The sequence below is a fragment of the Lepus europaeus genome, chromosome 2, assembly GCF_033115175.1.
Source record: "Lepus europaeus isolate LE1 chromosome 2, mLepTim1.pri, whole genome shotgun sequence".
NCBI classification, from domain to species: Eukaryota; Metazoa; Chordata; class Mammalia; order Lagomorpha; family Leporidae; genus Lepus; species Lepus europaeus.
In genome coordinates this window covers 2,933,836-2,945,588 of record NC_084828.1, presented here as the reverse complement: position 1 = coordinate 2,945,588, position 11,753 = coordinate 2,933,836, and the positions used below count along the sequence as shown (strand labels likewise).

The 11,753-nt window shown below is 64.1% G+C and overlaps 1 protein-coding gene across 3 annotated transcripts; it reads right to left on the bottom strand.

Annotated features, from left to right (window-relative positions):
- Nucleotides 1–1,966: 1,966 nt before the first annotated feature.
- On the bottom strand, nucleotides 1,967–11,020 carry U2AF1 (U2 small nuclear RNA auxiliary factor 1). Of its 3 annotated transcripts, none has more exons than XM_062204652.1 (8): nucleotides 10,918–11,020; nucleotides 8,990–9,077; nucleotides 6,574–6,640; nucleotides 3,086–3,135; nucleotides 2,903–3,001; nucleotides 2,609–2,742; nucleotides 2,428–2,520; nucleotides 1,967–2,243 (listed from the first exon to the last, which is right to left on the bottom strand). In XM_062204652.1, exons 1-8 carry the CDS (start codon nucleotides 10,959–10,961, stop codon nucleotides 2,099–2,101), a joined length of 720 nt encoding a protein of 239 aa, XP_062060636.1. In that variant the 5' UTR covers nucleotides 10,962–11,020; the 3' UTR covers nucleotides 1,967–2,098. The 3 variants fall into 3 exon arrangements, with proteins under 3 accessions (XP_062060636.1, XP_062060630.1, XP_062060642.1); XM_062204646.1 differs by lacking the exon at nucleotides 6,574–6,640 and adding an exon at nucleotides 5,738–5,804; XM_062204658.1 differs by lacking the exons at nucleotides 8,990–9,077; nucleotides 10,918–11,020 and adding an exon at nucleotides 5,738–5,804 and having other exon boundaries at nucleotides 6,574–6,646.
- Between the last annotated feature and the right edge of the window lie 733 nt (nucleotides 11,021–11,753).

The following is an 11,753-nucleotide window of genomic DNA, read 5'->3' as shown; positions in this document are numbered from 1 at the left end:
CAGGCCCGTCCCTCTGTCCCTCTGTCCGAGGCCGGGGTGGCCATGGGCCTGCCTCCCCGAGCCAGCAGAGCGATGGGGACCCGGTCACCTTCCCTCCCCTCAGCCAGGGCCACAGGGAGGACAGCCCAGATGGGAGTGAGCAGAAGCCACCACACACACCCCCCAGGGCTGCCAGCCCCCGGCCAGCTTTGTGGTACCGGGAGCAGCCAGGCCCTAACGCCTGGGAAAGCAGCAGATGGCCGGCCACCAGCACCGGAGACCTGGGTGGGGCCCCTGGCTCTGGCCTGGGTCACCCCAGCTGAAGCAGCCGTCTGGGGAGTGGGCCAGCGGATGGAACCTTTCTCTGAAGTCTGTGGCTCTTTTAGGTCAGAGTTACACAGAGAGAAGAGAGGGAGAGGGAGAGAGGGAGAGAGGGAGAGAGAGGGAGAGAGGGGGAGAGGGAGAGAGAGAAGACAGAGAGAGGGAGAGAGGGAGAGGGAGAGGGAGAGGGAGAGAGGGAGAGAGGGAGAGAGAGAGAGAGAGAGAGAGAGAGAGAGAAGACAGAGAGAGGTCTTCCATCTGCTGGTTCACTCCCCAATTGGCCACAACAGCCAGAACTGCACAGATCCAAAGCCAGGAGCTTCTTCCTGGTCTCCCACGCAGGTGCAGGGGCCCAAGGACTTGGGCCATCTTCCACTGCTTTCCCAGGCCATAGCAGAGAGCTGGATCAGAAGTAGAGCAGCTGGGACTCGAACTGGCTCACATGTGGGATGTCGGCACAGCAGGCGGCGGCTTTACCCGCCACACCACAGCACTGCCCCGTTGCTCTTTCAAATAAACCTTTAAAAACTGACCGTGAGCAAGCGCCATGGTTCAACAGGCTAATCCTCCGCCTCGTGGCGCCGGCACCCCGGGTTCTAGTCCCAGTCGGGGCACCAGATACTGTCCAGGTTGCCCCTCTTCCAGGCCAGCTCTCTGCTGTGGCCCGGGAAGGCAGTGGAGGATGGCCCAAGTGCTTGGGCCCTGCACCCGCATGGGAGACCAGAAGCACCTGGCTCCTGCCTTTGGATCAGTGTGGTACACCGGCCGCGGTGGCCATTGGAGGGTGAACCAACGGCAAAAAAAAGGAAGACCTTTCTGTGTCTCTCACTATCCACTCTGCCTGTCAAAAAAGAAAAAACAACCAACCGACCGCGATTCAAACCCACAACCACCACCCCGACGCCGATACACCCAAGACCTCCCAGTGCAGCCAGAACACGGGCAGTGAGTGGACACCAGTGCAGACCTACGCTAGGGCCTGTAAGATCTAGGATCTGAGCCAGAGCTTCCGTCCACTGGGCCACCATGGCCAGGCCGGGTGCTCCCCAGGTCTCCACATGGGTGCAGGCGCCCAGGCCGTCAGCAGGGAGCTGGGCTGGACAGGCAGTGGCTGGGACACGAGCCCGTGGGACGCTGGTGTGGCAGGTGGAGGTTCAGCCACTAAGCCCCAGTGCTGTGCCTTCAAGCACGGACGGCAGACGCTGCCACGCCCATCAGCCCCTTCAGCAGGGAGATGGGGGCCCCGTTATCAGCGTCCGGCGATCCGTGCAATGGCTTCTAACTACTGTGCGCACGTGCCCTGGTTCACCTACCTTGGAGCCACCAGCTGCCGGGGCACCAGGCCTGGGTCTCCACACAAGCCACCATGTTGGCGTTGGTGGAGCAGCGGGTAAGCCGCTGGTTTGAGTCCTGGCTCCCCGCTAACGCACCGGGGAGCCTGCACACAGGCCGCAGCCTGGGGTGGCCGGCGGTGGAGGGCAGGTCTGCACCACGGTGCCGCCCCGAGCCGCACGCCTCTCCCGGGCGCAGCCCTCGCCACGGGCAGGGGCACAGGAGCTGCAGGTGAGCCCCCCACCCCCCACGTGTCTCGTTTTGTACCCAAGGTTGGAGGACTTGCGCTGGAACCAGAAATAAACTTTCCACAACAAACAAGCTACCTTGAGAATACCGTATCACTACAAATTTTATTCAGAAACCCATCTTTGTGTTTTTTTTTTGTTGTTTTTTAAAAAAAATTCCCATTATGAACTGGTTTGGTCAATCAACTACAAGGCTAGACACTGGCAACAACGGCGGCTCAGAACCGCCCCGACCTCTCCCGGTCTCTCGACCGCCGCCTGTCGCGTTCCCGGCCCCCGCCGCCTCCGCCACCGCCGCCGCCGCCACGACCACGGTCTCTAGACCGAGAGCGCCGCTCCCGGGACCGGGACCTCGACCTATGCCTGCAACGGGAAACACGGCGTCAGAACGCGGCCCGAGGCCCCACCAGGTCAGCTCTGTGAGCTGCGTCCTGCACCAACTCAGGCGGCCCGGGGAGTCCACGGACCAGCCACCACCAGCCCTTCTCTCCACAGGGCGCCCGCCCCGCGGTGCTGTCCCTCCGCCCCGCCCGGGCCCCGCACTCACTTCTTGCGCCGGCGCCCATACAGCTCCCGCCGCAGCTCCCTGGAGATGGGCTTCAGGTGCATGAAGTTGCAGAAGCCGCCCCGCGTGCACTCCCTGGGGGGGGGGGGAGGGGGGCAGACTGTTACCCAGCGTGCACCGCGCGCTCTGGGCGGTGGTGGCCCCAGGCCCGGTGGACACTCACCCCATCTCGTACTGGCGGCAGCAGGCTTCCCGGAAGTCGGTCACGGGGGAGAGCTCGGCGTGGATCGGCTGCCCGTTGAACCAGCGGTTGTTCAGGTCGATCACGGCCTTCTCCGCGTCCTCCTCACGGCGGAACTGCGGGGACAGGCGCCCGGCCCAGCTCACACCGCCGCCCACGCGCGCTCGCCAGACTCGCGCGCTCGCCAGACTCGCTCACACTCCAGCCACCTCTTCCTTCAGAGCCAGCCCCTCCCCTGCTCTCCCGGCCTGATGACGGGTGGGGGCGGGCGCCTACCTTGACATACACGTTCCCCACCAGGTGGTCGCCCAGGTTGTCGCACACGTTCATCTCTTCCACCTCCCCGTACTTCTCCTCCATCTCCGTGAACACTTCCTGCGGGACAGCATGGCCACGTCACCCACGCGGCGCACGGCTACGCGGGCCGCCAGACTCGGGGCCACCCAGGAACCGCCTCACCTCAAAGAACTCATCATAGTGCTCCTGCATCTCCACGTCACTCACGGCGCCTGCAACGAGAGAGCTTGCTGGTTAGTGCTGGGCCGGGCGGGCCTCGCGCTACCACTCAGCTCTAGTGACACACAGGCCGTCTGTGACCGCAGGCTGCACCACGGCTGGCGCGACAGCCGCCACGTGTCCCTGACAGGCTGTCCTGGCTCGCCACGCAGCAAAACCACGAGTCTTAACCAGCACCAAGAAGGGCCACGTTTTCATAAAGCGAGAAGTCGACTCTCAAAATCAAGAACATTTTAAACTGTTCAGATCCTTCTCCTGGATTATTTAGATTATCTAAATCCCTTCAGATTTAGAATGGATGTCAGGTGAGCGCGCTGGGTGCCTTCCCTTTATCATAAGACAGAAGCCGAGGGCGGCTGGGTGACCAAGGGCGTGCGCTCCCGCCATTCTCTCACGCACTGCCAGCCACAGAGCGCCAGAAAATTCTGACGTGTTTAAAGCCCAAGGACCAGAGACTCAGCAGGGTGAGTGGCAGGTGCAACCCAGCGGCCTGGGCGCCCAGTGAAGGGCTCAGAACCCACTCCTGCACTGGGCTTCCCTTCACGGGCGCACACGCCCACCTAGCCCGGCACCACGCTCCCTACCTCATTCCACCGTCCAGACCCCAGCAGGCTCTTGGCCTAGCCCAGCCTGACGTCCCAGCGGGCGGGAGCAGGCTGCGGCCCCCACGGCTCCTGGTGGGGTGAGGCCCTCAAAACCCTTTCATATGGAAGACACCAACTCACTCCTCACCTGCCGGTCTGACAAGGAGGTTTGGCTCGCCTGCTCATGGCTATGCTTTCGCTGTCTCTCAACTTCCGGGGAACCAGTCTGCTTTACGGCCCGGACACCTCGAGTGCCGGGCCGAGGCCACGACAGGCAGGCTCCGGCAGCTGCCCTGATCAACAGCCCCGGGGAAGTCGGGGGCGAGCCAGAGAAGCCGCCACGGGCAGGCTCGACACTGCACCCCTAACACTTTCTCCTTTGCCACCGCAGAAGGGACACGAAAAGAAAAAAACGGAACTACGCTCCAAGCTACAGCGCCGAGCGGCCTTCGTGGTGGCGATTTCAAGTGGCTGGCGTCTGTCCTGCTTACATAGGACCTCGGCGTCCGCCAGGGCCTCGTGCTGCAGCGAGGCCACACGACAAGTCACCTGAACGCTGGGCACGGCTGTGATACTGCTGCTTGGAAATACCTTTTTTTTTTCGCAATAGTAGCTTTAAACTGGGATTATTATTTAAGTTTAATCCACACATACGAAGCTTATGTTTCTGTATATGAAAGGTTATGTGAAGAGCCAGTAATTTTATTTAGATAACTGATTTTCTTCCTAAAACGCAGAATCAGAATTTCATTTGATTGTACAATGTGAACCCCAGAATCTGAGTGTGTAAGTAACAGCTCAACTCTGACTCCGTAGCCGACGCCAAACAAGAGCGCGGCGAGCTGCAGAGGAAGACCCAGAAGCCGACAGCAGCGGGCGCGCGGACAGCCCGGGAGACGGGCAGAGGGCGACTCTCCCCCCTCCCGGCACTCAGCCACTACTTTTCAATCACTCTGTCCCAGGGCAGCTGTTAGCAGAAATCATTCAGTGAGCAAACACAGCAACACTTCCCTCCACCTTAGCAAGACCACACGCCAGGAATTTGACTCCAGGGCTCGCTCCGGCAGCTTCCGGAAGGCAAGCCTGCACCAGGTCGGTCTCAGCACTGCAGGCCCTGGGCTTCTCAGAAGCATGGGGACCCTCCCTGCCCCTCCCCGACGGAGGAGCTGTGCCCTGGCCGGGGGCATCCAGGCCTCCCCGCTTCGGGCAGCTCCGGTGGGCGACTGTCCCCCGGGCAGGTCACCCTGGAAACAGGGGTTCCAGTGCAAGGGTGCAGTCAGCCTCGGTGTGGCCGCCCAGGGGTCCTGCATCGGTGCCCACTGCTTTAATGAACTGGCGAAGTGTCTGCCTTGGTTTGGCTGTCTCGCTGCGGCAGGAGCCCAGCGGGTCCTCGCTTCCTCCAGGAATGACTACAGCCCAGCGAGCCACGCGTGAGCCGAGAAAACTCAGCTCCGGTCTGTGAACTCTGAATCCAGACACCGGCGTGCGGCCCGTTCTCGGGAAACGCTCACACCCTCAACTTCAACTTCCCGACAGGGCAGGGGTGGGGACGGGTGCTGCGCAAGTCCAGATGACCTGACCCGAGCGGCGGAGGGGCCGCCGGCGCCTCTCCCCGGCCAGGCCCACGCCGGGCCCGCGTTCTCAGGACCACCATGCAGCCTCAGCACCGGGTCTGAGGAGAGGCGGCCAGGGAGGAAGTCACTCCTGCGCTGAGAGCAGCGCGCACGCGCCGTGCTCTGGGCTGGGAGGCCAGGGCCGCGCCCCCGGGGTGACGTCCCAGGAGGGAGAGCAGCCCCGGCGGTTCATGGGCACCCTTTCCAGTCACTGTCTTCCTCTTCCAGGGGGTGGGCAGGTCGTCAACTCCCCGACAGAGGTTCCAGAGGGTCAGTGGGACGAGAGCTCCTGGCCACCGCTAGCGACACACGGTCCTGCACACTACCACGGCAGACCGGAGTGGACTGAGCTGACACGGAAGCCCAGGGGACCAGGGAAGGAACTTGTATGAACTTACAGCGCAAACCGTCAGCAGACTGGGAAGAGTTTTGAGGGTTACGGTAAATGTTCAAGAGGGCAATGGTCTGAAATACAAAACGCAACAACTTTATATTACGGAAAATTGAATGTAAACACTTCACCGGCTGCCTCTGGCGACGGCTTCGGCCGAGATGCGTGCTGCAAAGAGAGCGAGTTATTTGCTCCTGCGCGGAGTTCTCCTAGCTGCTGCCTGCCTGACGCTGCACTGGGGAGACCTCATGACATGCGAGTACCGTGTCTGTCCACACGCAGGAGGGCTCCGCCCCCAAAGCCACTCCAGGCAGCAGGCACGCGGCTGCGAGGGGCCCGTGTTCAGGTACGACACAGAACCTCATAAACTGAGCCCAGTGTGTGTAGCGGTGGGCGAAGAGATTCCTGCGTTAGGAGAACACAATAATGACACGTCATGAAGTCTCCACTTCCTAAGGAGAAATTATAATGGTGAAATGAAGCCCACACTTATCGGGCAACTTACCTGATCGATGCCTTAACACTCTTAAGATTTTTAATTTTCCAGAAGGAACTTAAGAAAGGCCAGGGGTTCAGTCACTGGAAAGACCATGACCGGCTAACAATGTCAAAACCCATCTTGCGTGACCAGTGGCAGCAAGGGAAGAGGCCCGGCCGGTGACTGCCCGAGAGCGGGGCCTCCTGGCGGCCACGCGGCCAGGTCCTGCCGTGCGCCGGGCCCGGCGCCTGGTCCCGCCTGCGGCAGCTCTATGCCAGCAGCTCAGGAGCCGGCACTGCGCGCCTCAGCTAAGAGTGGGCTCTTTAACACCATCGCTTTAAAACTCCTCCAACTGTGGGACTTACAGTGTGAGCCGTCAGCCGTCTGTGCACTGTTTTGGGGATTACGATAGATGTTTTGAATCAAGATGGTCTGCGGGGAAAAAAAAATAAAAAGGGGAATTCTACTGGCTGCTGTGCATATATTAGACAATTGCAGAGACAGTTTGTTCGCAAATGGCTAAACGTCTGCTGTTGGTTTTTTTTCCCCCAAGTCAGACCCTCGTCTTCAGCAGAAGACACAGAAGCCATCATATTATGAAAACAGAGTTCGAGCAGTGACTCGGGCCAAGTCAGCCAGCGACCAACAAGAAATTTCCACTGTCGTTTGAGCAGGCCACGCTACTCTGAGAAGTAACGCACGCTAACGTTTGCTTCTACTTTAGGCTAAAACTCACAGTCACAGTGCCCACACACAGTCACTTTTCTCAACGCATAACTCAGCCGTGTGCAGCACACCCAGCTCTCTGGTCTCAGGAAACAGGCCTCTGCGCTGCCGTGGGCACCGGCTCATTACGCGTTCTTGGTGGGGTCTCTGTTTACATAATACAATAGCTTAGCACATCTGCTCCTTTCCGATCGCCTTTTAAGGAAAAAATCCTTTTAGCCCTCGTGCTTTACACTGGATCAGGCAGACTTGAACCTTACACTGTACCGTTCTTCTCAAAACCAAGTTGTCTGAAAAAACAAACCATGTTTAAGTTAGTAGCTAATATATCACACGAGATCTTATTGTCCATACCACTGTAAGCTTACAAAGAAACCCCCCAGAGTTATGCTAGACTTACGAGTGACTCAGGAACGCCACAACTTAGAAAAACATTCAGTCAACACCACACAAGCTCCGGAGCGGCTTCACAAAGCCAGCCGTCCAGCTTCCAGCGGCACCTCCGGGGCGCGGCTGCGCGAGGCTCCCCAGAGGAAGGTCCATGGCTGGGAAAGCCGCCTGGGCCGGCACACACTGAGCCACCTGCACCCGCAGTCAGGGCTGCACTCTGCCGGCCATAGGCCCCGGAGCTGTCCCGGAGCTGACTCTTGGAGAGGGCCAGCGCCCACGCTGAGCTAGACTGAGCCCGGTCGGTCACTGTAAATCCACGCCGGGGCTCAGGTACTCCGCAGGGGCACTTAAGGAGGCAGAGTACTCTCCTGATCCCAACTGGCCAGATCAGATGCTCAGGTGAGCCGACGCCACCGAGCTCGCCAGGCCGTAGCTGCCAGGCCGGCAGCTCGCTCGACCCACGGGGCTCGTCACCTCTCCTCTACCCGTCAGCTCACCCAGGGCTCGAGACAAGCCAGTGCCCCTGGCTAGCCTGAAGAATCGAGATCTCTCTCGCAGCCCAATACTCCTAATACCCCAAATCAAACAACTGGGTGGACATTAAAAGTGTTTGATTATGGTACAATTTATAGCAATGGTTTAGCTGGAGAGACCCGGGGCAATCAAAGCATTTCTTAAAAACAACTGTAATAAACACAGGCTAACCAAGTTCTCCAGTGTTCTGAAATTCACAAAAAGACACATTCAGAATTCTTAAAAAACAGATCCTGTCCACTCACTACCTGGTGACCAGGAAGGACGGAGGGGAGGAGGCGCCAGCACCTCTCCCAGAAACACAGCACTGGGGGGGTGGGGGTGGGGTTCCCACGGCTTCGCTGGCCGACCCCGGCCTTCCTCCGGGATGGGAGCAGTGGCCCAGGCAGCTCCGCGGCAGCCGGCAGCCCTCGGCCCACGGAGACTCAAGGGAAGACGCTCAAGTCTCAGACCCCAACGCTCGGGCAGACTGCGCTCCCAGTCCCTCCTGCAGGCCGTCAGGAGCCTCTGGGGGGTGGACACCCTGGCCGCCTCTCCAGTGGGCCAAAGAGGCAGCTCTCAAAAATCACAGCGCTGGACTGAACCAAACTCAAAGCAGACCAAAGCCCAAGCTCACGGGCCCAGCTCGGTGACAGCGCTGCTGTGCGTGCACCGTCCACGCCGTCTCATTTCTCAATGCTTTCCCGACAGGCTGCAACCCGCTGCTCCTTCCTCTCGGGGTGCTGGGGAGGGCTGGGCCTGGGGACACACAGTCACGCTGGCATCCCTCTCTAAGCGCCCCGCGGGCCACTGAATGGAGAGCAAAGGCAGAGCCCCGCCGGCACCCACCAGGGCCTGGAGAAGAGCCGCAGCCCATGCTGGCCTGGCCACAGCCCGCGCCGTGTCCAGCAGACAGGGCCCACGGACAAAGCACCTCTGGAAAAACGGAGAGGAACTGGAGCGGTGCTCAGACCCCCCCCCCCCCCCGGGGTAGCTCTCGTGTCTCAGCCTCGGGGAAACAAGACATTCGTGGACACGAGTGAGCGGGACAGAGAACAGGACGTGCTCTTCACACACAGCGGCCAGGGACTGCTGTGGAAAGCAAGGCTGAGCATCCCACGGACAGAGTAAGAACAAGACGAGAAGACAAACCTGGCTGAAGGTGGGCTTGTTGTGCAGCCGAGAGCACCTGTCTCCATGGCGACACGCTCCGATCTTGAAGTAAAACGAGCAGTTGACTCTGTAAGGGAGGAGAGCCGGTCACTCTGCTGAGGACGCACAGGGCACGTGGACCCGGGGGTCGCACCTGCTCCCACGCTCCTGTCGGCCCCAGGCTGCACCGGCAGAGCGCCTGGCTGAGGACGGAGCTCCCCCAGACCCTGGCCACGTCCTGGCTCCTCCTCACCAGGCTCCCTCCAGGTTCAAGGTCCACTGCCCCTGCCACCTCACAGGCCGCCTCGGTCCACAGCAGGTTCACGCCCCCGTTTCCCAAGGGCACGGCTCCCACCGACTGCCCACCCCTCCTCGGGCGGTCTGTGCACCGCTGCCCGCACACGGGTGCCCCACTGCTCTAAGGAAACCAGCTCCAGGTTCTCCGGAAACTTCCGCCATCAGATCGACAGGAAATTCCCAAAGAGGCCTGAAGCAGTACATTCTCTCGACTTCCTGAACCCCGCCACCAGGCCACAGGGGACGCGGGCGGCCGCAGGAACCCACGCCACCACCAAGCCCTCCCTGACCCTGGCGACCGCGCCTGCCCGTCCAGCAATCACCTGCAGGCCGCGTGGACGGGCGCCGGGGCCTGTGCCCAGCCAGGCTGCGGGAGGGCAGCACCCAGGCCTCACGGCGCACCGTCAACCCGGAGCCGCGACAGAAACGGCAGGGAGACGGGGCAGGCCAGGGCGCTCCAGGCCACCAAGCCGGAGTGGAAAATCCCGGCCCCGGCCCCGGGCCCCGGCTCTGGCCACCTGGGCGTGAACCCGCGAAGAGAAGGCCTCCCTTTCTGTCGCGCAGCCGCCACGGAAACAAAATCTTTCAAGGCAACAAAAACAGGAAAAGGGGAAGTCGAGCTCCCAGGGGCGACGCGGCCGGGCCTCCCCCAGCGCCCCTGCCTCGGGCAGCTCTGCTGTGGCCCTCGAAGCTCAGATAGCCCAGGGCAGCGAACTTGCTCCTTCAGAGAGGTGTTCAGCTATCACAGAGCGAGCGGGAGAGGGGCCTTCCACCTTGCCGGTCCCTCCCAGGTGGCGGCCAACAGCCGGGCCGGGCCGGGTCCCTCCCGCGGGCGCCAGCCCAGGCACCTGCGCGTCTTCCGCTGCTTTCCCAGGCACAGCAGGGTGCTGGGGCCCACGTGGAGCGGCCGGGACTCGAACCGGGGCCCGAGCACTCCCATTTCCCAGTCGGCGATTTTGTGCGCTCCGTGCGTTTCGCTACAAATTCCCAAACGGCCCTGGGCGGGACAAAGGCTCCCCACGCCTGCACTACCCCCGCCAGCACTCTGAACCCCGACTCGGGCGCAGCCAGAGGGGCCTCGCTCTCGGCTCCTGGCGGCCAAAGCCCCGCACGGCTAGACCCGCGGAGGGGCAGCGAGGCCGCCGGGGGTCCCGCCCCCAGCCCCGCCCCGCAGACCCGCTCCGGCCAGACTTCCGGGGGGACCCCGCGCCCACGGGACACCCGCCAGGCCCGGCCCGGCTCCGCGGGAGGCCCGGGACCCCCAGCTACGCCAACCGGGGCCGGGCAGACACACAGCCAGGTACGCACGTCTCTACGGCCGACACCCCCTCGCCCGCGGCGCGGCTTCCGTCCCTCCCGGCCGGCGGCCCCGCCACTCGCCCACGTCAGAGGCCCGCACCGCCGGGCGCGCGGCTGGGGACCCCAACCGCCGGCGCCGCCCCCCGCCCGCCGCGGGCTCCGGCCCGGCCCGGCCGCCCCATTCATCGCGCGCGGCCCACGAGGCGGCGGCGGCGGCGGCTCCCGCGGGCGCGCCAGGGCCGGGAGGGCCGCTGCCTCCCGCGCGCCGCGCCCCGCCGCCCCGCGCCCGCCCGCCGCCCCGGCCGGAGCCCCGGCGGGCCGCCCGCACTCACTTGTCTTTCTCGGTGCCGAAGATGGAGGCCAGGTACTCCGCCATTTCCCACCCGCCACCGCCGCCACAGCCGCCGACGCCGCCGACTCTGCCGACGCCCGCGGGAGACGTCACCCGCACGCGACGACGCTCTCCCCGCCCCCGACGCCGCGGCGCCGCCCAATCGGGCGAGGCGCTGCCCGCGCGTGGGCGGGACGTGGGGCGCGCGCAGGCGCACGACTCCGCCCCGTCCGCCGCGGGAGCCCGCGCGCCCCCTGCCGGCGCCCGCCGGGCCCGCGCTCCGCTCGCAGGGCCCGCGGCCTGCGCGCCACGCGGCGGCCGGAAGCGAGCTGGGCGGCCGGGGCGTCTCGGCGGGCTCAGCCTCCCGCGTGCCAGCCCTCTGCGTGTCCACGCAGCTGTGCGCGGGGCTGGCCGGCCCGGGGCCTGGCGCTCGCGGAGGGCTCCAGGGGCGGGCTGTGGGCGGCCCCCCTCCCCGGCCGTGCCCCCGGCCCCCGGCCGAGCCCCCGACCCCCGGTCCCCTCCCCGGCCGAGCCCCCGGCCCCCCGGCCCCCCCTCCCCAGCCGAGCCCCCAGCCCCCGGCCCCCAACCCCCCGGCCGAGCCCCCGACCCCCGGTCCCCTCCCCGGCCGAGCCCCCGACCCCCGGTACCCCCGGCCGAGCCCCCGACCCCCGGCCCCCCCTCCCCGGCCGAGCCCCCGACCCCCGGTACCCCCGGCCAAGCCCCCGGCCCCCCCTCCCCGGCCGAGCCCCCGACCCCCCGGCTCCCCCTCCCCAGCCGAGCCCCCAGCCCCCGGCCCCCAACCCCCCGGCCGAACCCCCGACCCCCCGGCTCCCCGGT

Bases quoted from the DNA above. Each gene is read 5' to 3' on its own strand.
- U2AF1 (XM_062204652.1), bottom strand. From the start codon at position 10,961: ATGGCGGAGTACCTGGCCTCCATCTTCGGCACCGAGAAAGACAA. The intron at 3,002-3,085 runs GTGAGGCGGTTC...GCTGTCCCGCAG, and splicing joins ACTATGATGAGTTCTTTGAG to GAAGTGTTCACGGAGATGGA. The intron at 2,521-2,608 runs GTGAGTGTCCAC...CCCCCCCCCCAG, and splicing joins TGCCGCCAGTACGAGATGGG to GGAGTGCACGCGGGGCGGCT.